Genomic DNA, 27,573 nt, shown 5'->3' on the forward strand with positions numbered 1-27,573 from the left:
CAGTCTCATGGCGCTCCGACCCCAATTGTGTCTGAGATACAACAGGAAGTGGCTACTGTACAGGCCTACTGGTCACAGCAGCTCCCCTTCATCTTCTAACGACAGGCATTGCCTCCTTGAGGTTACCTCATCATTCCTTAAGGCCCCTCCCTCGCTTCTATACAGTGCATACGGTATGTGTTGCTGCCTATTGATCACCAGACTCTCCTGTTAATGAGGACTCTGCAAAAGCTCCCTTTCCGCTGAGCGTCTAACCTGATGCTTGAACTTAGTACCAAGGTTCCTAGTCCATTTCCATAGGCTAAAACAGAGCTTATTTAAGAACGCTGAGAGACTGAGGCCCAGCTCTGGGCTAAGCACTTACTGAGCGGTCCAATGCTTTATTATCTAGCTGTATCACGAAACCTCTGAGATGGAAGCAGTTCATTTGTTGACTGTCGGTATGTTGCCTTTCTATGAGTGATAAATGGGAGGAATGAGGACTAATCAATATTTAAAGTGTCAAGCTTAGGTGAATTCTTTGCGTTGATTACAGAAAAGTCACTGCTGTAAACTTTTATTTTTGGCTAGTGTTATTCCCCAAAATCATGTTTGCAAGTACAAATAAAACCTGATCAACGCTCATGAGTCTTAAAAAAGAAATATATCAAAATAAAAGAACTCAGGGCCCCATGACCGAGTGGCAGCTGCGGTACTGTGTGTGAGAGTGGGTCGAGCAAGGTGGAGCTATTACCAATATTACTTACCCCTGAGAAATCCTCTCAGTGCTTCACAAGTGCATAGCTTAGGGGTTGATTTGGTGTTGCGCCATTGTGTGTGAGAGTGGGGGAGATGCACCCGTTTCTTTGAGGTTGTGTGTTGTTACCTGTTCCTGTGTGTAACTCTACTGTACTCAGTGTCTCTCCAGTGGTCCTTTAAGTGCCATCCAGTGCCAAATAACTAATGTGTCCAATCTCCCCTTAACCCTCTATCCCAACCCTTTTCTACTGTCAGTGTGTGGTTAACTGTATGAATTGTATGTGGCTCCTATTTGATTCTAATGCTGTGTGAATATGATAAGGAGATTTTTGGCAAATCAAAATGACGTACATGTACATATTTACCTGTATTCTTTCTCTTAGGTTCCGTTAAGTTTGTCTGTCTTAAATTATATGGGATATTATGCCTCAGCCGAGAGCGACAGACATGGAGAGACAATGTTAGAGGGGCCAGGGTAAGGTTCTACAAGTCTGTTGGGTTTTTATATTAACTTCTACAGGTTGTAACCTCTCTCCTTTCCTCCCTCCCCTCCTCCTCCTCCTCCTCCTCCCCGGTCCCCTTCGTTCGCCTGTCTGTATCTGTACTGAATCAGTTGTGTGCTGTGGCAAAACATTTTTGGCCTATTTTTCCCTTCCTTTGAGTCTTATGTATTTCTCTTTCTCCTCTTTTTCTCTCTCTCTCTCTCAACCACAAGTTTCTTTGCAGGTACAAAGGAGTTTGTCAAGTCTCGTCCAACTGCCCTAAAATAACAGAAACAAACCCTTCCTCCTGCGGCCTACCTACTACTGCTACTAAAACACTACGCACATAAAACCTATACTAAACATTGACCTTCTCTCTCAATGTATATACATATATAAATGCAATATTATACATGTATATACATACATATAGATTTATGTGTGTATGTCAAGCAACTCTCTCCACCCATGCCAGCCCTATTGCTCCAAGGGCTCTCGTCTGAGTCTCTCTTCTACTTTTAGAGAATATTCTCACTACTTCTAACAGTTTGGAACTCTTTTGCTTCTCTGTTTGTGTGTAGGTGTCTATAATCAGTCTGGTAGCTAATGCACTGGGCTACTCGGATCTAGGTCCTATTAAATCACTAAGGACACTAAGGGCCTTGAGACCCCTCAGAGCCTTGTCACGTTTTGAAGGGATGAGGGTAAGATCCAAACGCTAAGCAGCTGATCCTTACGCATGCCCATTCAACAGTTTATTAAAGCATGCTAGAAACTGAAATCTTTTCAAAAAGTAACCAAACTCAATTTTTTTTAATGACAAAAAAATTATCCATTTATTTATTGGGGGATTTTTTTTTAATAGGAACTTGAAGAAAATAGTCAAGACAAGAAGTCACCTACCATACTTTACACATACAATTTATATATAGATATATATACGCACACGTCATGATGCAGCTGGAAGTGTAAAGTAATGTTAAATATTAATGCCACAAAGTTATACACTATTACCAGCAGAAACTATTTCCCTGGTTTTAATTGAATAAAAAAGATATATAAATACTAATTCATATTTTCAGTATTACTGCTATGTACAGAAAGAAAATAACAAAAAAGAGTGAACTAGAGGGATATGTCACAAAGCTGCCTCATCACATAAAAACTAGAAAAATAAACTATTATTTATTTTTTGTTTTAATGATTGGCTGGAGGGAGAAGATAAAATTAATACGAGTCAACACTACATGTCAACAAAGCCAAACTACATACCATTTCATAGAACATTTGAATCAACAATTGGCTGTTCATTTGGCCTGATTCTCAATCTCTGCTTTTAATCGAGAAGCCCCCCTCCCCCCTACCACCACCTGTCCCCAGTTCCCCTAACCCACCCCAACTTTCGCCCCAACCACTATACTCACCCTATCATTTAACACATCTACCTGGCACAGAGAACAACCAGTAGGAACCAGGTACCTGGTGGTAAAGACAGGTTACAACTGGTTGTTGTCACCCGTAGTCCCTCTTTCTCTCTGTCACATGTAGTCCCTTTCTATCTCCCTATCCTTGGATTGGTTGCGTTGTCGTCTAGTTTGAGCTTACCACCCTCTCCACCCTCACCCTCTCCTGAATCCTTGTATGTAAGTGCAGCCCTGTGCAGCACCCCCTTACCTCTACCCCTACCTCTCCTCCTAACCTTCCACTGCTCACTCCATCTTTGCCAAGTAGAGGGCCTGGGCCTGCAGCAGGTCTCAGTCTGTCTGCTCCTCTCTGTTTCCTGCTCGTCCAGGATCTATCTGCATCATCAGGGACTGAGAAAGAACCACACTTACACTCCACACTCACATTGTTGTGGGTTTGAGAAGAGAATATTTTCTAAGCTTCTGCCTGTGTCATTGTGATTATCACTTTGTGTGATGTTAAATGGCTGAGATGTTAAATGGCTGAATCGCAGAGGTCAGTTAAGTCATGTCAGTTAGTTCAATGTAGACCAGGGGCTTGAAACTCACGGCCCATCGGCCAGATGTGGCCCGAGAGCCGATTTAATGTAAATGCAGACCCGATTCAGTATCTTTGCTTTTTTGTCTTCTTCTTGACCCTAAGGCAGAAGCTTAGGAAATATGCTGATAGGCTGCCATCTCACCTAAGGAATTACTATCCCCATGTCATAACACAATATGCTACATAGCAACTATACTGCAGGTCTTATAGAGCTTCCTACTTCCTGCTTCCTGTTGCCTTCCACTCACACAGGAAGTAAAACTGGGAGGCAACATTGTATAGCACGCTGGAGCTTTCTCTTATATCTTATATTTTCTTAAATAATAGGAGTGGGTTGGGTGGCAGGCAGGGCCAATATTATATTAAACTATAAGTACAACACTCGTCTTTCTTAAACCCTAGACAGTCACAGAGCATTTCCCCCATTCCTCTTCATTATGTCCCAAAAATGACAGACCAGGTGTAGTGGCTTAGACGTGTGCTATGCACTACTGTTACTACGGTACAGGAGAGGTTAGCTAGCTAATCCTCAATTTGACTGACATTTCTGTTCATACTGAAGTGCCCATTCATATTAAATATCCAGTGGCTAAATTTGAGGATGACATTGCAAATACGAGCTGATGACATCACAAAACTTTTAGGCCCTTGGATAGGCTTTATGGATGTAGGCTACTATACTTATGGCTACTATACTTACTTTGTTTGGTTTACTCAGGTATGAGACTAGCATTGAATTAGAAGGGTTGTATTTCTATGGCAGCTAGACTGGTCAAAATTCCAATGTCATTTTTGGGTGAAAAATCATGGTACATTTTTTAAGGAATGTTGTAGTCAAACATTGCATTGCCCCTATGAATGATCTCATTCATTGGGTGTGTGTGGTAGGAGGTGAGGGTGGCCCAGTAGGCTAATACCTGTAGCAGTGAAAAAAACAAAAAAAACTTAACTTACTCACCTATTCAAGACAATGTCTATGTTCATCAATTGAGTTGCTATTTTGTTTTGAAAACTTGAAATTAAAATTGACAAGTCAAAGTAGTAAATAAATTGATAGGGAAGTACGAGAATGGAGAGATGACACCAACAACCATAATAATGAAAGAGATTCTGGAGAGTTAGAATGTTGAGAACTCTTGCTGACTTGAATTTTCTGGCCGTTGCAATGGAAGGTTGTGTGATGGTGGAGGCCAATGCAAGTCAACAGCTCTGAGAGAGAGCAGCATAACACAGCTTTAAATTTGAATATATTGCACTGCTTAACATGCAATGATGCAATGGGCTGTTCCTACCTACCTGACTGCCTATGTTCACTTGTTAAATGCTATATCTTTAATTATGCTGCTTTGTAGCCTCATTTCTTTACTTTTGGAGCGATGCAATGTACTGTACAAGCATGACACAGTCGCCAAGTCACCTTTACACCTGTCTTACTATATATTTTCTAATGAGCTTGCTCTCTAGTCTTTGGTTGCATTTTCAATGTTTAGTTCTAAAACATTTTGTATATTATTAACTTTAAATGTAAAAAAAATTAATTAAAAAAAACCTTCCAGCTGCATCATGTAAAAAATGTGCAGCAGACACGTGAGCAGGAAACATCATGAGTTACAGACCAATCACAGAGAGACCTTAGAACCACGGAACCTTAGAATTGAGTTCTGAGAACCTTAACACAGATGCCTGAGTTCTTAGAACAGAGGGACTGAATTCTAACTCTACACCATCTATTCCTGACTGGTCTTGATTTGTGTCAGAAGGTACACAAGTGTCAAATCCACTTGTCAGATAGATATGTAACATAAAGACAAGCAACATTTTGGGCGGTTATCTCTTTATCTCTCTATCCAAAACATTTCTCTATCTGTTTATTTATCAATTTGAACGGTTCTTGAGATTGCACAACAATGCCATCCATGTAACAACACGCATGTACTCTAATTGCCGATGCACATTATGCACTTTTGAAAGCCATTTTCCCTCTGCTTTGAGAATATATTTATAATATATGATATATACAGGTATATATATTATATATGATATAAGGCATGGCCAATTTGATTATATAAGGCATGGCTAATATTACCTTGAATCTTTGAAAACAAGTTAAATTATACTACCTCAGTAGGAGCAAGTAGTTCATTCTCTCAGCATGTGCAGTGATATGTGTTCTCTTATGGGAAAGGTGGGAGGTGTGATGTTGGTGAGATGATGCGGCATACTGATAACTCTTTACGCATCGTGATCGTTCCCTCTCCAAAGGTAGCTTTTCCTTCGCAGCTATTTGACTTTTCACAATAGATTCTTACATGCATTATTAGAGGTCCAGGAACAAGCCTTCAGCTAATTCAGCTATTTCAGTAAGCTATTTTTATCATATTTTTGGGGATGCTCACACAGAAAGAAGTTGGCACCCAACTACCTGAAGTGTCCATTCTGGCCATATGGTGTTTATCCAACCCCAGTGCCATAGCAGCCAGTTAGCAGCCAGTAGCTCCATATGCCGTAATCATTCAAGAGGAACAGTCAAAAGCCTGTAGTTAACACTTCCAATAACATGTAGAAAGAGAGTACCTATGATGTCATCATTTACATGTTAACCTCTTAGAGAAGAGTGAACCTACATTTTTGGTTAAAATAAAGACATCCACTTATGCTAAGCACTAAAAGCATTTGTAAGTAATATTTCTCCAAGAACCAATGGGTAAATCAATAAATATCCATCATTGACATGACCGTTGAACAGCTCCCAAAATCCCTGACTGTAGCTTTAAATAGTCATTGCAACGTCCTGCACGTTGCTGAGAGAATGCTGCTCGTGAAGCTCTCGTTCTGCTCTCTGTCTGCCTGACTGTATGCAAGGAGGGAATATGGCTCCACAAAACAAGTCTGTCTGCTAAAAACAGATGACATGCATGCTTAGCTCAGCTGTGTGCCTGAGAGCTGCTGGTCTGGTCGGCCTGCCTAACACTGTTAGTGAGCTAGTGGTAAACCCCACTACGCACTACCCTCTTAGAAAAAAGGGTTCCCGAAGGGTTCTACTTGGAACCAAAAGGGTTCTACCTCGAACCAACAAGGCTTCTTCAAAGGGTTCTCCTTTGGGGACAGCCGAATGACCCTTTTAGGTTCTGGATAGTGTAGAACGCTGAGCTTAGTGCACGTCAGTGTATGGAAGGCCGGTCTGTCCGGATGCTGGGTAGTGTGGAGATAGAAGCTGTAAAGGAGGATAGGCGAGGGGGGCGTGGGTGTTGTGGAAGTCGGACGTAGTCTATGTGTTGTGCCTCAAATTGCACCCTATTCCCTATATAGTGAACTACTTTTAACCAGAAAGTGCACTACTTTTGTAATATAGTAATGCGCTATACAGTATAGGGAATATGGTGCTATTTAGGATGCACCCTATGGATCAGAATGCTTTCCATTGCATTGTGTTGAAATGATAGTGGTAGTTTGGGTGGAGGGTGTTTAGAGTCTGTTTTATGAAAAGGGACAGATGGAGGGAGGGGGGTGAATGTTTGGGAAGAGATGAGGCCGCATACTGGTGTGGCAAAACACTTGTAGTTCAATTTGTTTGACAGTTATATGCTCACTCTAAAGGAAAGTTTGTGCGCAGACCCCTTAGGCAATCCTAGCGGTGTGCTTGATCAGATCAAAGACTATTCCTTCTAATTAGAACAGAGCTGATACTGCTCTTTCACTGTTATACTATACTATATATGATTTTACTAAACTATACTATATTATACTGTAATATACTATATGATACTGTACTATACTATGATAATACTGTAGTATACTGTGCTGTATTACATTATACTATACTGTACTATACTACAATATACACAAACATACTCTAAATTGTACTCTAACTATATTCTTAACCGTACTGTAAACTATACTATACTTGATACAAATATCATAATAACGTTGAAATACAATTTGTTATATGACTCCAATAATAAAACATGTCAAATTCAATTCCGCTACCACTTTCTGCTATAAGATGCCATAACAGTATGCTGCTGCTCTGATGGGGGGTTTGATAGGTATCATGGAGTATGTTTTGTCTCTCACACTGTTCTATCCTCCTGTCTCCTCCGTCGGGTCGGGTCTAGGTGGTAGTCAACGCCCTGGTGGGAGCCATCCCCTCCATTATGAATGTGTTGCTGGTTTGCCTCATCTTTTGGCTGATTTTCAGTATCATGGGAGTCAACTTGTTTGCGGGCAAGTACTACTACTGTTTCAACCAGACCTCAGAGGATAACTTTCTTGCCACCGAGGTCAACAACAAGACACAGTGCCTGGCCCTTATTAATCAGAACTTCACTGAGGTCAGGTGGAAGAATGTCAAGATCAACTTTGACAATGTTGGTGCTGGATACCTGGCTCTGCTTCAAGTGGTGAGAATGTCACTTCATCCCCCCCTCTCTCTCTCTTACCCCACCCCCCCACACACGTCCGTTCACTGTTTTTAACCTATTTTGTCATGTGTCTACTCTTCTCTCTTCCTTCCATCCTCTTGCACAGCGCTCTGAGGCTCTTCTCTCTCCCTCTATTCCTCTCCTTTATGCGTTTGTCCATTTATTGGTTCTTTATACTGTTTTCCACATGTGCTCATTTCTTTCCATGTACAAGCTCTTCTCCAGGATACACATCAAATTTGGGTTTGAGTTCGACATTTTTTATTTTTCTTCATATGAAAACGAGACTTCACTTTTTTTGTGTTTTGAATATTCTATGTTAATCGAATCTCTTTGCCTCCAAGGCGACATTCAAAGGCTGGATGGACATCATGTACGCAGCCATAGACTCCAGAAGGGTGGAGGACCAGCCCATCTATGAAGACAACCTCTACATGTACATCTACTTCGTCATCTTCATCATCTTCGGATCCTTCTTCACCCTCAACCTCTTCATCGGTGTCATCATTGACAACTTTAACCAACAGAAGAAAAAGATAAGAACTATTTTCTTTCTTCCTCCTCCTCATCCTCCTCTTTTTGCTAAATCGTATAGCATATTATATACGGCCTTGTTATAAAAAAATTATAATGGCTCAAACATGCTTATAACATGTTATAAAGCATTTTACCTGGTCATATGAAAGTATCACAGTTTAATGTAGTTATTTACACTGTTTGCATACGGCTCTGAATGTGTAATGCGGCTAATGGTATTGTTATCAACGTTTGGCTAATGGCCTAGTGCTGTGTTATTGGTTAGGGTTAGGTTTGGGTTGTAACCAAATGTTTGTGTGTCCCTATACTTTGGAGGTCAGGACATCTTCATGACAGAGGAACAGAAGAAGTACTACAATGCCATGAAGAAACTGGGTTCAAAGAAGCCCCAGAAACCCATTCCCAGACCACAGGTTGGCTGTTGCTCTCTGCTTTTATTAGCCTGGCTTTTTTTATGGAGTGATATTAGTGCCAACAGTTTGTTGGCAGTAATATCACTCCATATTTGTTTAGCCAGCTCAACACACAGTATGGGACAAGGCTAGGTCTTTATGGTGTAAAACACTGCCACAAAAGAATGAAATCAGTATTGTCAGTATTTCATTGTTGACGGAACACTGACTAGTGATATGGAAGGATGACAGAGACTGTCGCCTTGTTGCTAGCGCCTACTCAACTTTGCAGTTTTCTGTTGTTTTTAGTGGTTTTTTGTTTGTTGTTGTTGCATTATTTGAACTATTCTCATGTTCTTGTATGTATTTATTTTATATTACTTAGTATACATAACTGCATTGTTGAGGAAGAGCTTGCAAGGAAGCATTTCACTGTACTGTTTACACCTGCTGTATCCTGTGCATGTGACAAATAAACTCTGATTTGATGTTAACACTGAAATATTGATTTCAATCGATAACATATTGATTTCCCTGCGATTAACAAAATGTGTGTGTGTGTGTCGTCGTCGTCGTCGTCGTTGTTGTTGTTGTTGTCTGTGTGTGTGTGTTCTCTGCATGCGTACGTTTCTGTGTGTGTGTGTGTGTATGTGTCTTGCTGTTGTCTCCTTGTCTCTACAGAACTATATCCAAGGGTTGGTGTTTGACTTTGTGACCCAGCAAGTCTTCGACATCTCCATTATGATGTTGATCTGCCTCAACATGGTCACCATGATGGTGGAGACAGACGACCAGTCGGACGAGACGGAGAACATCCTCTATTGGGTCAACTTCATTTTCATCGTGGCTTTCACCATCGAGTTCGTCCTGAAACTCTTCGCCCTGCGCCACTACTACTTCACCAATGGCTGGAACGTGTTCGACACGGTCGTTGTCATCCTGTCCATCGCGGGTAAGTAGAGTGAGGCCGTGTAAGAAGTGTGAGGCTGTGTCTAGAATGGCACCCGCTTCCTTATGTAGTGCACTAATTATTGGCCAGGACGCAGCGAAAAAGTACATTCTGTGAGCACTACATCAAAACGCACTGATTTCTATCCGCAACAAGTCCGTTTTGTGGAAACAATCCGCTGGTGGGAAAATGGCATATTTTCTTTATGTGGATTGTAGAATATTCGCATGAAATTCTGGAGCCAATTGGATGGAAACGTAACTATAATTCCAAAAATCGTAGAAGGGAAGAGACAATTTGAAGGTAGACACTGGGAGTCATTTCTGCTGACTGTGTGCTCTGTCTTGTCTCTACCTTCTCCCTCCACAGGCATGTTCCTGGCTGACATCATTGAGAAGTACTTCGTTTCGCCAACCCTTTTCAGGGTTATCCGATTGGCTCGAATCGGCCGCATCCTGCGTCTGATCAAAGGAGCCAAGGGCATACGGACTTTACTCTTCGCCTTGATGATGTCACTTCCAGCCCTGTTCAACATCGGCCTCCTGCTCTTCCTGGTCATGTTCATCTTCAGCATCTTCGGAATGTCCAACTTCGGCTACGTCAAACACGGGGCCGGGATAGACGACATGTATAACTTTGAGACCTTCGGGAACAGCATGATCTGCTTATTCATGATCACCACGTCTGCAGGCTGGGATGGTCTCTTGCTCCCAATCCTCAACTACCCTCCTGACTGTGACCCAACCATGGAGAACCCAGGTGCACCGTCTACAGGCAACTGCGGCAACCCCTCAGTCGGCATATTTTTCTTTGTCATGTATATCATTATTTCCTTCCTTGTCGTAGTCAATATGTACATCGCCATCATCTTAGAGAATTTCAGTGTAGCGACAGAAGAGAGCGCCGACCCGCTCAGTGAAGACGACTTCGAGACCTTCTATGAAATCTGGGAGAAATTCGACCCCTCCGCTTCCCAGTTCATCACCTTCCAAAAACTGGGTGACTTTGCCGACACCCTGGAGCACCCTTTCCGCGTTCCCAAACCCAACACCATCGAGCTGATCGCCATGGACATGCCCATGGTCAGCGGCGACCGCATCCACTGCCTGGACATCCTGTTTGCCTTCACCAAGCGCGTGCTGGGCGACAGCGGGGAGCTGGACATGCTACGCACGCAGATGGAGGAGCGCTTTGTGGCGGCTAACCCCTCCAAGGTCTCATACGAGCCCATCACTTCTACACTGCGCCGGCGCCAGGAGGACGTATCCGCACGGTGCATCCAGAAAGCCTACCGCGCTCACCTGCTTAAACGGGGCTTCATCTGCAAGCGCAGGCCCAAGACCAAGCTGGAGAATGGTGGGACCAACAACGAGGAGAAAAAAGAGAGCACACCCTCCACCGCCTCTCTTCCCTCCTACGACAGCGTGACCAAACCTGACAAGGAGAAACAGGAGGAGAACGAGGGAGAGAGGAAAGAGAAGGACAGAAACCAAAAAGATGAGCGGGAATCGAAGTGTTAGTTAGGGTTCAGTGACTGTCGTTAGCAAATTAAGACACACAACGAGAAAAGACTCTGAGCCCAACAAACAGACAACTGTATAAAAAGATCATTTGCAAGTTAAAACAAATGTACGAAAACTATATAAAAAAATATATATGTTTACGGACTTAAATTCAATACAAAATGAAGGATCGAGATTCGTCGTTGGATACTTAGGGTCGGTTGAAGAAAACCACCGATGGCGATGTACATGTTGCCCACGATAAGGATTTAGTTAGGACACCATCATTATCACAAAAGGATTTTACTGCCTAATGATGAATTTCTTCTTTATATCTTGGAAATAATGTGAGGAAGAACCATGATAATATAAATAATTATCAATAATAAGTCAATAATAATACAAGTGTGCCCGCCATTGGCATACTACATATTACATATATGTTGGGTATCGTCGGGAAAAAAAGGGACAGAAACCCCTGCAAACAAAATGGAGGGAGATTTATTGGAGCAAATAGTCTCTGACTGCCACCACCCTGTGTGGACGAGCCCCTGCAGCGAAAGGTCCACCACTATGGGAGCACCCCAGGAGTGGAACGGAACGGAACACTACAGAACCCTCTAGAACTGTTCTACTACGCAGTCTGACTGGGCCTCTGTAACATCCAGTTCCGGTACCGTCCTTCTTATCAAGGAAACACATACAATAATCAACATCTAAGCAAGTTTTAAATACGAAGGATGAAAGATTAGAGAAAGAAAGGAAAAAACCCAGAACAGTAGACAAAGGGTTTTTACTTTTCATTTGTTTGTGCTGAATATACTTGCGTCTTTACATTATTTGAGCAGCAACAAAAAAAAGAACAAATAACGTTTAGCCCATGTCACATTTGCCTCTTTTCATCTTCTCTCTCTTTGTTATACCGACATAATGGAAAATACATTTTCTACATGGGCTTTCACACTGTCACACTGGGTAGGGGGCATTAGTCAGCGTTTAGACTTGGGCTGAAGAAGGGCGGGGACTCGCTCTGACCGACCGAGTCTCAGATAACTAATAATTATTGTGCTCGTTCAATGCATAGAAATGACTTGCATGAAGGCATGTTTTGATCAGGAATCATGCATGACGTAATCATAGTCTACAAGACACTAATTCTCTGACCACTACAATGGCTTGACCATACGTTTGAGGCCGTCCACTGGAAAAATGTATATGAGAACAATAACTGGAAAATGATTTATATATATATATATATATATATATATATATACATCTATATATACAATATTGAAGGAATAAAGTGGTATGACCTACCCTTTACTATAATGTTGCTTTTCAACTGCCAGACCAATCTTTTTATGAAGCCCATTGGGATTTTAACAGGGGATGTAGTGAGGCACTCAGAGGCAAAGCTTTATTCAGGCACATTTATGAAAAATAGAAACTAGAAGGGTTTTTTGCTGCTCTGTTTGTACTGAGAGGGACAGGGAAAGTTGCTGCTGAGTTGTACCAAGAGTATATCTTCAGAATGAGGATGCACAGATTTAGAAAAAAACAACTTTTCAGACCATTCTAAAGAAACCAAATCTGGGGCTTAGCGACATACCTTGATTTACCTTTTTACATCCAACGGTTACCACCCTTGTCTGTGTTACTATGGTTACCAGTCTTAGCTGTGTTACTACGGCTACTCCCCTTACCTGCGGTCTCCAACCCACTCCGTCTTGTTGTTGTTGCTGTGGCAGTACGAACAGGCAATGTTTGATGCCATATCCTGTATAGCCATATCCTTTACAGATTTGTGTGTAGCGAGATCAAGTGTCAGTTGAAATGTTTAATTCTCCTCCAGTGCTTTGTCTATCTGTGGACAGAGAAGAGAGAGTGTCATCTGTAGGGGGAGATGTAACAGATTTTGAAACGGCTGTTTGAAATGTACTAAAGATATAGCGATGCTTCCATAGATTCGTTCTTCTTTTCATATCTGTTTTATCCACTTCTCTCCTCTGTCACTTAGTTAGTTCCCTATTAGAATATTGTTCACTGTGACCCAGTGGTACATCAGTGGCCTTTTCCAGACACTTTGAGTTGCCAGCTCTGAAGTAAATAGATGTCCTTCTCTGAATCCGATGTCCTTCTTGCAGTGCAATCATTCTCAGAAGAAAGTTCGAATTTTCGAGCAGTGAGAATGTATGTGGCGTAGCCATCTATAAAGCGGCATAGATGCATACTGTAGAAGTAACATAGAGGACAGATAGAGGATACATAGAGCAGCTGCAGCAAGACATGCTCAGTCACTCCTGGCATGATGTGCTGTAGGACTAAAAGACGGTCGGCCATGGAAGGTTTGTAGAGAATAAAAACAGATCTGATTTGATAGGCTTAATTAGGGAGGTGGAGGATGGTATAACAATGGACCAATGGAGAGACTCGACAGATCCTCTCCCGGACCCTCCACAGTTTCTAGACTGACTGCCATGAATGAAAATGATCAGAGAAAGTAAAGATGGCGAGCCAGAGCAGCAGGGAGAATAGTGATTTTGTCTTCTTAGGAGTGAGTGCTGAAAGTCCCATGTTTGTCAGTGTATCATTGCGCTTTGTGGGACCGCTTCAACACTGTTTGTAGTGTATGGATGTTGGACCCAGGCTTGCATCATCATGTCATATGCTAGCAGGCTATTATTTTATTGGTCACCTGCTGTATGTTTGATAAATGAAAAATCTGCCTGGGGATAAGCTCAAAGTGGCGTGAACCGTCCAACCGTAGTTTCTCGCAGATTGTCTCTGTCTCTTCAGAATCTGTTAGACTTCTATCAGATAGGCCTTGTATGATCAACTCGTATCAACTCATGGTAAGTTGATTCATGATTCACAGTAGAATCGTGCCTTTAAGAACTCGTGAGGGGATTTTAAAGGCAGTTTGAAGCTACTACGACTCAGATGAAACAAGATGAGAGAGCGAGCGCTAGGCCAGGCCAGGCCAGCGTAGGCCGAACCAACAATACGAGTCAGATCTCTGTGAGTGACAGGCAGGTTAGACAAGATGAGACATAATATTAACACTTCCTCTTTAAGGTGTCTGCTGTTTTTTTTTTACACAGGCTTGATGGTCGGTCCTCTATACAAACAAACAAACAAACGGATGCCTGGTCGGACAACAACCTGGTATCTACGGACACACCATTAAAGCCATTGTGGTGTGTTGATTGAACACTGCCTGTACCCGTACCTGATATCCCCATGTCCTGTCTATTATAATACTATCTAGAGGACTGTTTACAATATGAAGACATGTCTCCAGATAACGTCCGTCTGTTTGGCTGCTGCACACTTAAAACCAAATACATTCCCGATTGATCGTTCACCGACGATACAACCATAAGAGCAAACAATGCCATCCAATTTTAACCCGTGTTCATTTTGGATGTGATGTTTTAGATGAGTGATGCATTGATCATTGAACTTACTTGGAGAGAAAAAAAAATGAACAAAAATAAGAAATATATGTACAGTGCAGACTATGGTGGCACAATCACTGAAAAGGAAGGAACTTTTTGAGAGAAACTATAAATAATGTACTATATTCTTTTATTTTATCGGCATGCTTTGTTGTGTTTTTTGTAAATACGGAATTTTAAAAAGTTACCACTAATAATGTAAAATGAAACAATAACAGTATAGAATGGCTTCCAGCTATGCCCTTTGTCACATTTGTTACCTTTTGGATTTTTTGAGACACTTTTCACTTTGTTGACGGAAATTGAATGAAATATAGATATTATATAATACAAAAATATATATACATGTATACATATATATGTCTATATGTATATACATATTACAAAAGAACACTGTTTGTTTGTCACATTTGATTTATGTGCAACATGTTCAGTGGATGTGTAAAACTGGTTGGTTTCCAGCACCCTACTGTATGTGTTGGGAAATAGCTCATACAATGTCACTGGAGCTGCTGCCATGGATTGTAGCCTGATATGATTAGAGGTTTATGCTACCAGCACATTTCTCACATTCTACTGCAAACTTTTCATACTTTTTAACCTTCACTTAACAAACACAAACACATACACAGAATAGACACACACACACACACACACACACACACACACACACACACACACACACACACACACACACACACACACATTCAAATTGACACACAACTATTCACTCACCAACCTAACTAATCAGTAATTTGTCCCAACAAGATGAAGTAGGTTGGATGTGACTGCCTCTTCCAGTGAAGATGGAGTATGTCTATCCCAACCAAGGCATAGTAGATCTATCTATAGATACGTCCAACGCTCTATGTAAATGTATCTATCCACACCTACAGCCACAAAGCCGATTAGGAGTAACTACCCACACATAAATACAGTCACACAACATTAGTACTGTTACAGTTCAACACTTCAGTGTCTGATCATTTGTGCTTCAATCGTCTCTCACTTTTACTTTGAATGGTTTGTTTCTAATCTAGTGTTTAACTCCACTCATTGGCATGTGCCTTTTTCTGCTTTTTTCTGTGATTTTTGGGAAGATGATGATACCACACTTAAATGTTCAAAACTGTGTAAGGAAGGGAACAGGTGAGGGTGGGGTGGTCGTTGAGTTAAACGTATGGAGCACAACGTATATATCGGGGACTCGGGGCTACAGCGCGACATCGTCTGTCTGTACCATACAACGCGAGGAGTCAGAAATGATACTGCCGAGGATCAGATCATCCTAACCACTATTACAAGCGAGAAAACGAAACGAACACCCCACTTCTTCTCTTCTCGATAGACTTCAACAATGTGATGTTGCCTAACAAAACAGCTCAAAGTCAAAATGTTATGTTTCTTGTGCTTATGTGTGTCACCCACTTCTATCGCTTGTGAAAAAGCAGCTTGCCTTCTATATTTCTGTTCTTTCCATCTGAAATTTATTTTTGTATCAATATTGAATTAATTAAATTACGGGACTCTGTTTTCTTTTTTTCTTTCTTTTTTTTGGCATGGATTTATTACAGGCTTTTTTCTTTTTTTGCTGAAAAATAATTAAAAAGTGCTTTTCAAACTGTTGTTTATCATTTGAACACCGTGATATAAAACAGGATATATACAGTATGATGGTAGTGATGCACAACCACTTGGACTCTTAGTAAGAACTTATGAAAGATTGTCTTCATTTGAGCACGAACCTTTTTATTACCAATAAAGCAGCCTTCCAGTTACAAACTGTATTGTCTGTGGGTTATTTTTAACTATAGATCAAGATTCAGAATATCAGTGTTTTACAGTACAGAAGACTTCTACAATATTGTGATTTATTAAAGCAATTGGTTGAGATTTCAAAATATTTCCACATGCAGTGCCTTCGGAAAGTATTCAGACCCCTTGACTTTTTCCACATTTTGTTACGTTACAGCCTTATACCAAAATTGATTAAATTGGTTTTTCCCTCATCAATATACACACAATACCCAATAATGAGACAGCAAAAACAGGGTTTTAGAATTTTTTGTTAATTTCTATATTTTTTCAAACACTGAAATATAGCATTTACATAAGTATTCAGACCCTTTACTCAGTACTTTGTTGAAACACCTATGGCAGTGACTACAGCTTCAAGTCTTCTTTGGTATGATGCTACACGCTTGGCACATCTGTATTTGGGGAGTTTCTCCCATTCTTCTCTGCAGATCCTCTCAAACTCTGTCAGGTTGGATGGGGAGCGTTGCTGCACAGTTATTTTCAGGTCTCTCCAGAGATGTTTGATTGGGTTCAAGTCCGGGCTCTGGCTGGGCCACTCCAGGACATTCAGAGACTTGTCCCGAAGCCACTCCTGCATTGTCTTGGCTGTGTGCTTAGGGTCGTTGTCCTGTTGGAAGGTGAACCTTTGCCCCAGTCTGAGGTGCTGAGCACTCTGGAACAGGTTTTCATCAAGGATCTCTCTGTAGTTTGCTCCATTCATCTTTGCCTCGATCCTGACTAGTCTCCCTGCCTCTGAAAAACATCCCCACAGCATGATGCTGCCACCACCATGCTTCACCGTAGGGATGGTGCCAGGTTTCCTCCAGATGTAACGTTTGGTATTCCGGCAAAATAGTTCAATTTTGGTTTCATCAGACCAGAGAATCTTGTTTTTCATGGTCTGAGAGTCTTTAGGTGCCTTTTGGCAAACTCCAAGTGGGCTGTCATGTGCCTTTTACTGAGGAGTTGCTTCCGTCTGGCCACTCTACCATAAAAGCCTGATTGGTAGAGTGTTGCAGAGATGGTTGTCCTACTGGAAGGTTCTCCCATCTCCACAGAGGAATTCGAGAGCTCTGTCGAGAACACCTCCCTGACCAAGGCCCTTCTCCCCCGATTGCTCAGTTTGGCCAGGCTGCCAGCTCTAGGAAGAGTCTTGGTGGTTCCAAACTTCTTCCATTTCAGAATGATGGAGGGCACTGTGTTTTTGGGGACCTTCAATGCTGCAGAAATTTGTTGATACCCTTCTCCAGACCTGTGCCTCGACACAATCTTGTCTCGGAGCTCTACGGACAATTCCTTCATCCTCATGGCTTGGTTTTTGCTCTGACATGCACTGTCAACTGTGGGACCTTATGTAGACAGGTGTGTGCCTTTCCAAATCATGTCCAATCAACTGAATTTACCACAGGTGGACTCCAATCAAGTTGTAGAAACATCTCAAGGATGATCAATTTAAACAGGATGCACCTGAGCTCAATTTCGAGTCTCATAGCAAAGTGTCTGAATACTTCTGTACATTTTTTTACTTATTTAATCCATTTTAGAATAACGTTTGGAAAAAGTCAAGGGGTCTGAATACTTTCCAAAGGCACTGTATCTACAGTACAGACTTATACAATATTGTGATTCTTCACTAATTTTCGTTACAGTAGGCAACACTTTTGATGCAAATTGGAATATGGAAGTCTTTTATAGTTCCTTTTTTACTGACTCTTACTCATCATTTACAATGTGTTGTTACTAGCCTAGCACTGAGAATCCCTTGCCCTGCACTCTTTCACCATTCTGTGTGTATTAGCTCGTTTTGTTTGGTTCCTACAGTACTGTGGATGCCATTAGTGCATCACAACACACTCCAGGAAATAGAGTCAAGTGTGGTGTGGCATAGCAGCTAACAGTCCTTCCCGGCCGATGAAAGCCATCCTTTGAAATGTAAGGCTGTATTGAATTTGTTTAAAGCCCCATGTTAACGACATCCCCCCACAGCCATAAGACAGACCAAAGACCATTATGTTGGTGAGTCCATCTGTATAGCAACACTGCTGCTTCTCTTTGTGGTTAATTGTAAAGAACCAGAGTAGATAGCCCAATGGTCCAGTATCACTATCACCACCCCCTAACCTTAAGACCCCGTTTGCGTCCCAAATGGCACCCTATTCCCTTTATAGTGCACTACTTTTGATCAGGCGTCCCAAATGACACCCTATTCCCTTTATAGTGCAGCAATATTGACCAAATGGCTCCCATTTGGGATGCAGCATATGTGTGAATTTCTGTCATCGCCTGAAATAAGAGCAGGAAGAGGGGAAATACATTTAGGGAGAGATGGAGTTGTATGAATCTGATGTAGTAGAGTTGTATTGCTGATGTCCACACAGACAGTGTATGGTACTGACTCTCTTTATGTGTATATTGCACTGTACACATTCACATTTCCTTCCTCTCCTTTCTCTCTCCTTCTCCCTGTCCCTTCCTCTCCTTTCTCTCTCCTTCTCCCTGTCCCTTCCCTCCCTCTTTCTCTCCTCATCGCTCCGTCTTCTTGTCCCCTCCCTCCCTCTCCCTTTTTTTCACTGTCACAAAATGTTCAACCCTGCCTGGTTCTCTCTTCTAGTCACATGGTCTCCCCTGCTCTGCTCAGCTCTCTCCCAGTGTTTCTCTCTCTTCTTCTTCCCCCTCTCTCTCGTTCGGTCTCACAGGGTTTTTTCTATATGAAATGTTTTTCTCTATCTTATCCATTCATCTGGACAATTATGCGTGTCGGACCCAGTCCTTTTTTCTATTGACCGTCTCTTCTCTTCCTTCGCCTCTCCCTCGCTCTGCCGGGGATGACTGTGTGAGTGCAGTGAGGTGGAGAGAGAGCGGCAGAGAGAGAGGGAAGGGGAGGGGGAGGGAGTGGTGGAGTGGAGCACTGCAGTGCAGATAAATTAATGCAGCAGAGCAGGCTGACTCAGCAGCCCACTCCCAGTATGCCCCCCCCCCCCCCCCCCCACACACACACACACACACACACACACACACACACACACACACACACATGGCCCAGTGACTACGCTGGGAGACAACAACCAGAGCACTGGGACATCACCACGGCACTGGGATATGCTGTGCTAGCTACTAGCCTCCCTGCCTCCACCTTGCTCACACTACACACGCCAAACAAAAACACATATCACATTCATAGAGCTTTATAACCATTATAACGGCCAGCCCTGTACCTCTCTTCGTCTCAGGACAGACATGTACTGAGAGTGTAGTCAGTGATGTTATTTCATGTTTTTATTTTGTGGAGGCGGTGTGATGGGATGTGTGTGTGAGCTGGTAGGTCGGTGTTCAGCGAGTGCTCTGCTAGCTAGCTACAGTACAGTTAGCGCTGGTCCAGAGCGTTGGTGCAGCTTGCTAACGCTGAGCCTTCCTGAAGGACCAGAGCTACAGAACAACGTCCTCTTGTCCCATGGGTTGGTGGGAGGGGAAGTTGGCTTGTAGGCATAGGCTGAGCCCCGGAATGGTCATGTGTTTAGTGTGAGCAGGCAGGCTTACAGTCCGACCTACTTCATAGACAGCCACACCTACCGCTCTCTCTCCTGTCTCTTTCTCGGTTTCTTACTTTCCCACTCACTCTCTCCCTCATTCTCTCTTTCTCACTGCCCCTTTCTCTCTCTCTCTCTCTCTCTCTCTCCACACCCCTCCCCTCTCACTGGGGTGTATTTGGTCATGTAGCTGCAGTACTTAGCATGTGATTCCTCTCTTTATGACACGAATTGGGGGCCATTATTCTGGTTAACAATTTACATCTATAATAATCAACCATTATTGTTTATTGGTATAGCTTTGTTAAGATCTTTCAATTCGTGTATCACCCAGGAATAGCATGTGTATGATATATGACAGGTGTATTGTGCTAGCTATTAACCATTTGAGGTATTTAACACAGAATGTAATTCAATATGGAATTAGCCTTTTTCAATACACACAGGTGGTGAAAGCCAAAATCAGCAGTGAGAACAGCATGTGTGACTTCTCTCAGCATTTTCTAGCAACTCCTGGTCCTCTCTGCCTTCTCATCTACCCTTCTCTCTCTTCTGTCTCTCTCTGCCTTCTCATATACCCCTCTCTCTCTTCTGTCTCTCTCTGCCTTCTCATCTACCCTTCTCTCTCTTCTGTCTCTCTCTGCCTTCTCATATACCCCTCTCTCTCTTCTGTCTCTCTCTGCCTTCTCATCTACCCTTCTCTCTCTTCTGTCTCTCTCTGCCTTCTCATATACCCCTCTCTCTCTTCTGTCTCTCTCTGCCTTCTCATCTACCCCTCTCTCTCTTCTGTCTCTCTCTGCCTTCTCATCTACCCCTCTCTCTCTTCTGTCTCTCTCTGCCTTCTCATCTACCTCTCTCTCTCTTCTGTCTCTCTCTGCCTTCTCATCTACCCTTCTCTCTCTTCTGTCTCTCTCTGCCTTCTCATATACCCCTCTCTCTCTTCTGTCTCTCTCTGCCTTCTCATATACCCCTCTCTCTCTTCTGTCTCTCTCTGCCTTCTCATCTACCCTTCTCTCTCTTCTGTCTCTCTCTGCCTTCTCATATACCCCTCTCTCTCTTCTGTCTCTCTCTGCCTTCTCATCTACCCTTCTCTCTCTTCTGTCTCTCTCTGCCTTCTCATATACCCCTCTCTCTCTTCTGTCTCTCTCTGCCTTCTCATCTACCCCTCTCTCTCTTCTGTCTCTCTCTGCCTTCTCATCTACCCCTCTCTCTCTTCTGTCTCTCCCTGCCTTCTCATCTACCTCTCTCTCTTGTCTCTCCCTGCCTTCTCATCTACCCCTCTCTCTCTTGTCTCTCCCTGCCTTCTCATCTACCCCTCTCTCTTGTCTCTCCCTGCCTTCTCATCTACCCCTCTCTCTCTTGTCTCTCCCTGCCTTCTCATCTACCCCTCTCTCTTGTCTCTCCCTGCCTTCTCATCTACCCCTCTCTTTTCTGTCTCTCCCTGCCTCCTCTATCCTCCCCTAGTCCTACTGCCTCCTCTCTCTCTCCTTCTCTCTCTCTCCCTCCCCTCTCTCCCTCGCTCGCTCTCTCTCCTGGTCCTCCCTGCATCCTCTGTCTCTCTCCAGGGAGCTGTGTAGGGGAACCCGGGTAGAGGAGGGGGGTAGCCAGGAGGGGGCTCTCTCCATTTCAGTAGGGAGCGGGCTCTCTCCATTTCAGTAGTGGCCAGCAGCCTCTCCCTCCAATGAGAGGCGGACACAGGCTGCGCTGTACCCCTCCCTCCCTCCTGCATCTACATCCCCTCCCTCCCACCTGCTCCCTCCTTCCATCTCGCCCTCCTTCCATCAGTGGATAATGCAATTCTATTACCGGTAGTCATTCCTTCTCTAGATATCTATCACATGATACAGCCAGCACATATGAGTAACATGGATGATAGCCTGCAATAATTACTGTGGTGGGAAGACACTGTTGATGTTTGCAGTGTATTTACTGTGATTGCTAAACATATGCTGTTACTCACTCCCACGCATAGCGTTTCTAGGCTACATTCCCAAGTCAACATACATGTCTGTGGTGGGAAGCTGTGGTTCTGTTTTTGGTGGCTGGTGTCTCATCTGAAGAGCAAGGGTGCCCACTACTGGTTAGGTGATGTAAGTGTACTGAAACTAGTAGGCTGGCATCATTGGCTAGTCTACCAACAGTCCCTCTCAGTGGGTCTCATTTCAGATGATGTATTAGGCTCTATCTCAATTCTTCTTTCCATGATTCCTTGCGTCCATGATCTACTTGCCCCTCATCTCCTTCTCAACCATATTGGAGGAGAAAGTCTAATGTTCCTCTCCTTCTCTCCTCCAACGCGGTTTAATAAAATAAAATACATTTGGGGCTATCTGTAGCACTGAACAGTTCCAGGCGTGTTCCTATTATGTGGCATGCTCAAGGGGACAATGACAGTTTTTTCACCATGTCAGTTCAGGGATTTGAACTACTGACCTATCTGTTATTGGCCCAACACTCTATCCGCTAGGCTACCTGTCGGCCTCTGAGTAAAAACCGAAGAGAGACAATAGGAGTAATTGAGGAAAGATTAATTGCGAAATCACCTGTCTCTGTCACAGCCCTGTGTCTCAAGCATGACTATGCACTAACAAGGAAAGTGCGTGGCGCCTTCCTGGTAACCGAATAGTTGCTAGTTCGAATCCCCAAGGTGAAAATCGGTTAATGTGCCCTTGAGCAAGGCACTTAATCCTAATTGTTCCAGGGTCAATGTTGATAATGGCTGACCACGACCCCACTCTGAGGGGGAGTTGGGATATGCAAAAATAATATAATACACACTTGTACATGTATGAAATAGGACAAATATAAGCACCATCCAAATGATTAAAGTATCAAATATAATGTATAACCTGTAATACAGAGTGTATCAGTCTGTTCAAATGATACAGCTTTTTTCCATAAATGCAGATTTTCAGTTCACAATTTCATGCTCAAAATTAAATACTTCACAGTAAATGCAAAAATGTCATAATGCAGTACACATTTTATTTGTCATCCCGTATTATCATCCAATAAAAACCCTTAAAATAATAATAGTATATGCCATTTATCCAAAGCAACTTACAGTTATGCATACATTTTTACATATGGGTGGCCCCAGCAGGAATCAAACCCGCAACCCTTGGCATTGCAAGCGCCATGCTCTACCGACTGACATTGTATAGTGTGCTATCTCTGACCGAACTGTCCTTCGAATTTGGTTGATGTGGATTTTTACGGTCCTATTTGAAAACCAAAATGGCCACTTTTACTGAAAATACATTGTAAGCTGTTTAGACCTGAAGGTTGACATTCTGTTGCATACCAAACTCAATTTTTATGTTATCACCTGGACTTTTTGCGGTAGAAAATCAGAACAGCCAGTTACCATACATGACATAGCCTGTAATACAGAAATAACGTCCAGGTTTCTATGTAATTTACCACAACATAAACCAATGACCGGACTGCCTTTTCTTTTTTGGTGGTAGAAAGTCCTGTTTTATGTTGCTGTATATGGTAACAAGGAGCTAGTAAATGTCCTTGTGGTACCTCTGGTGACATCTGGGTCCTCTCACACCCTTCTAGGTTAAGGAGGGGAAGGTCCTCACATCTGCAGGTCGAAATGTAAACATCTGTTTCAATAACAATTCTAACAACCCCTGTAGCTCAGTTGGTAGAGCATGGTGTTTGCAACGCCAGGGTTGTGGGTTCGATTCCCACGGGGGGCTGTAATATTCATATGTGAATACATACTGAATTATAATTGGATGCATTTTACCGCCGTATCCTACTGTGCAGTGATTGGTTAAGACCACCCAGACGGCTAGGGCATCGTCAGTTGATCGTGGTTGGAGATAGGCGAACATGTAGTTGTAGCTAGTTAATAAAGAGTTATGTTAAGAAACATCCTGTAGTCTGCGTTTTATTATTTGTACAAAGCGTACAAAACAAGACATGGTGTCAGAGTAAATGGTCTTAAAAGATGGATTTTTCTGGAGTTCCTTCACCTCGAATGGACTGGGAGTCTACAAACTTACCTGATGCATGGCGTAAGTACAAACAGCATGTGGAGCTAATGTTCACGGGTCCTCTGAAGGAAAGAGGAAAAATGTAGCTACCTGCTCCTCTGGATCGGTGAAAAAGGGAGAGATATTTACAACACATGGACACTTACCGAGGCTGAATCAAAGGTACTGAAAACATACTACGATCGTTTTGAAGCATATGTTGTGCCGAAGACTAATACAATTTTCGCTAGGTACAAATTCCATGAGAAAGTACAGGGAGCTAGCGAGTCTTTTGAACCGTTTGTGACTGGGCTGCGTCTGCTTGTGAAAGACTGTGATTATGCAAACAAGGATGAGATGGTCAGGGACCGTATTGTATTTGGAATACACTCACCGCGAGTGAGAGAGAAACTTTTGAATGTTGGGTCTGAGCTAACGCTGGACAAAGCTATCGACATAGCCAGATCTCACGAGCTAGCACAGGCTCAGATGAAAACCATTTCGCGCCGCAGCACGAGCGCATCACGTGAACAAGCAGTGCGCGCAGTCAGGCAGACATCAAAGCACACCTCCGGTGCCCAGAGAGCGCGTTTCAGAACGGAGAGAGACATAACTCCAAAACAGAGCGACACAGACTCAAAACGCCCCAAAACATGGGGATATTGTGGATACAAAGTGCATGGTGAACAAGGAAATTGCCCAGCTAAAGGCAAACAGTGTACTAAATGTGGTAAATGGAATCACTTTGCAAAAGTGTGCAGAGCTTACCGTGGAAAAACAGTACACACAGTGAGTGAAGATGAAATGTCAATCAAAGAGTCAAATGATGATGAACTGTTTATTGATTCAGTGACAGGAAAAAGTCACATATCAGAGACAGAGCAAGCCTTTGCTGACATTGAGATAGGAACACAAGGCACAAAGCTAAAGTTCAAACTAGACACTGGTGCACAAGTAAACATTATTCCTCTGAATAAGTACCGCAGCTTGACATCTGAGTGCGAGCTACAGCCCACCATGCGCAGACTGACTGGTTATGGTGGTGAACAGCTCCCAGTAAAAGGCACATGCACTTTCAAATGCAAATACAAGGAAAGTGACATGATGTTGGACTTTTACATTGTTGACACTAGAGCACCTGCAGTGCTAGGTCTTAAAGCATGTTTAGACATGGACCTCATCAAGCTAGTTTTATCAGTAACAGCACCAGTAGAGACAGAAAATGTACTGGAGGAGTTTGCTGATGTCTTTACAGGAATAGGATTATTCCCAGGAGAATGTACCATTCACCTTGACCCAGACGCAACCCCTGTGGTCTACCCCCCGAGAAAGATTCCCCTTGCTCTCCGTGCCCGTCTGAAGAAAGAGTTGCAGAGCATGGAGCAATCTGACATAGTCACCAAGGTTACAGAACCGACCGACTGGGTAAACGCGTTAGTGGTGGTGGAGAAACCACGCACAGGCAAGCTCCGAGTATGCCTCGACCCAAGAGACTTGAACAAGGCTATCAAACGGCCCCATTACCCTTTACCGACGCTAGATGGCATCACACACAAGCTAGCAGGAGCACACTACTTCAGTGTCATGGACGCTAGATCAGGCTACTGGGCTATCAAGCTCACAGAAGAGTAATCTAAGCTCACAACATTCAACACACCATTTGGACGCTACAGGTTCCGTCGCCTGCCTTTTGGGATTATCTCAGCCCAAGACGAGTTTCAGCGAAAGATCGACGAAGTGTACGAAGGCCTCGACAGAGTTGTGGCAATTGTGGATGACATCCTTGTCTATGGTCGAACCAAAGAGGAGCACGACCGAAACCTCCGCGCAATGCTGCAAAGATCCCGCGAGAGAGGAGTCCGGCTCAACCCAGAGAAGAGCACAGTCGGCACTACAGAGGTCAGCTACTTCGGACATCTTCTCACAGCGAATTGAATCAAGCCAGATCCACAGAAGATCTCAGCCATAAAAGAAATGGAGCCACCAAAAAACCGTGCAGAGCTGGAAACAGTGCTTGGCATGGTCAACTACTTATCCAAGTTCGCACCCAGCCTCTCCAATGCTAATGCACCCCTGCGTCAACTGCTTAAGCAGTCCAGTGAGTTTCTTTGGGACAAGCAACACGACATTGCTTTCCAGAATGTGAAAGACTTGATCACGAGAGAACCAGGACCAATCCTTGCCTACTACGACCCCAACAAAGAGCTCAGACTCCAAGTGGACCCGTCGAAGTATGGACTAGGTGCAGTGCTACTGCAAGAAGGAAAGCCCATCGGCTACGCTTCCAAATCTCTCACAGACTGTGAAATCAACTACGCTCAAATTGAAAAGGAGCTCTATGCCATTCTGTTCGGATGTAAACGTTTCCATCAGTACGTATATGGACGACAAGTCATTGTGGAATCCGACCACAAGCCCCTTGAGTCAAAAATGAGGAAACCACTAGCTGCAGCCCCGCCAAGGCTACAGAGAATGATCCTTCAACTACAAAAATACGACTTCACAATCACTCACCGTCCAGGCAAAGACATCCCTGTCGCAGACACACTCTCCAGGAAGTTTCTTACCTACAAGGACAGCAGCCTCAGTGAAGGCATGGACATGCAAGTACACACTGTGTACAGCAACTTACCAGTTAGTGACACAAAACTGAAGGAGATCCAAGCAGAAACAGGAAAGGACTCTCAACTCACACAGCTGAGGGAAGTCATACAGGATGGATGGCCTGAGGAGAGGAGAAAATGCCCTCAGAGCGTCTCAGAATTCTGGAACCATCGTGATGAACTATCACAGATCAACAGAATCATTTTCAAAGGAGAGAAAATCATTATTCCTACCAGTCTCAGAGAAGAGATTTTGACAAAGATCCATGCTGGACACATGGGCATGGAAAAGTGCAAACAGAGAGCACGGGACATTATGTTTTGGCCTGGAATGTGCAAACAAATAGAGGACATTGTTGGTAGATGCACCATCTGTCTTGAAAGACGCCCCTCAAACACCAAAGAGCCAATGTTACCTCACTGTATCCCAGACCGACCCTGGCAGGTCGTGGCAACCGATCTGTTCACCTGGAACAACGAGGACTACATCGTAACAGTGGACTACTACAGCAGATACTTCGAACTCGACAAGCTTCACAGCACCACATCTGCAGCTGTGATACACAAGCTAAAAGCAGCCTTTGCCAGGCATGGCATTGTAGAGACTTTAATATCTGACAATGGGCCCTGTTACAAATCAAATGAGTTTGAATCCTTCACAAAAGCATGGGAGTTCACACATGTCACCACAAGCCCACATTACCCTCAAAGTAATGGCCTTGCTGAAAAATCTGTGCAGATTGCTAAATCACTCATGGACAAAGCAAAAGCAGACAAGAGAGACCCCTACCTCAGTCTCCTTGAGTACCGCAACACTCCAGTTGACAACTTCAAATCACCAGCCCAGCTGTTGATGAGCCGCAGACTTCGCTCAACCCTTCCCAGCACCAACCAGCAGCTGCAACCTGAGGTCGTCAGCTACAATGAAATGCATGGAAAACGTGCACAGAGACAACAACAACAAAAGCGATACTACGACAGGTCAGCTAGACCACTGCCACCACTGATCGACGGAGAGTCAGTTAGAATCCAGGAGCATGGCCTCTGGAAACCAGCAGTCGTCATCCAGCCAGCTGACACTGAACGTTCATATCACGTCCGCACAGCAGAAGGAGCAGTGTACCGCCGCAATCGTCGTCACTTACTGAACACAAAAGAACAACACACTGATGAG

At 43.4% G+C, this 27,573-nt stretch overlaps 1 protein-coding gene across 9 annotated transcripts in view; it reads left to right on the forward strand.

The window, feature by feature from the left end:
* Window positions 1–16,265, forward strand: part of LOC115167796 (sodium channel protein type 8 subunit alpha) — an 85,347-nt gene extending 69,082 nt beyond the window's left edge. For all 9 annotated transcript variants that reach the window (XM_029722409.1, XM_029722417.1, XM_029722408.1 and 6 more), the window contains 6 exons: window positions 1,802–1,924; window positions 7,340–7,624; window positions 7,990–8,181; window positions 8,491–8,595; window positions 9,256–9,526; window positions 9,893–16,265. In XM_029722409.1, coding sequence (XP_029578269.1) covers window positions 1,802–1,924; window positions 7,340–7,624; window positions 7,990–8,181; window positions 8,491–8,595; window positions 9,256–9,526; window positions 9,893–11,043 — 2,127 coding nt within the window. In that variant the 3' untranslated portion in view covers window positions 11,044–16,265. The remainder of the gene's footprint in view (window positions 1–1,801; window positions 1,925–7,339; window positions 7,625–7,989; window positions 8,182–8,490; window positions 8,596–9,255; window positions 9,527–9,892) is intronic.
* Window positions 16,266–27,573: the final 11,308 nt, after the last annotated feature.

This window comes from Salmo trutta, chromosome 30 (genome assembly GCF_901001165.1).
Source record: "Salmo trutta chromosome 30, fSalTru1.1, whole genome shotgun sequence".
Classification (NCBI taxonomy): domain Eukaryota; kingdom Metazoa; phylum Chordata; class Actinopteri; order Salmoniformes; family Salmonidae; genus Salmo; species Salmo trutta.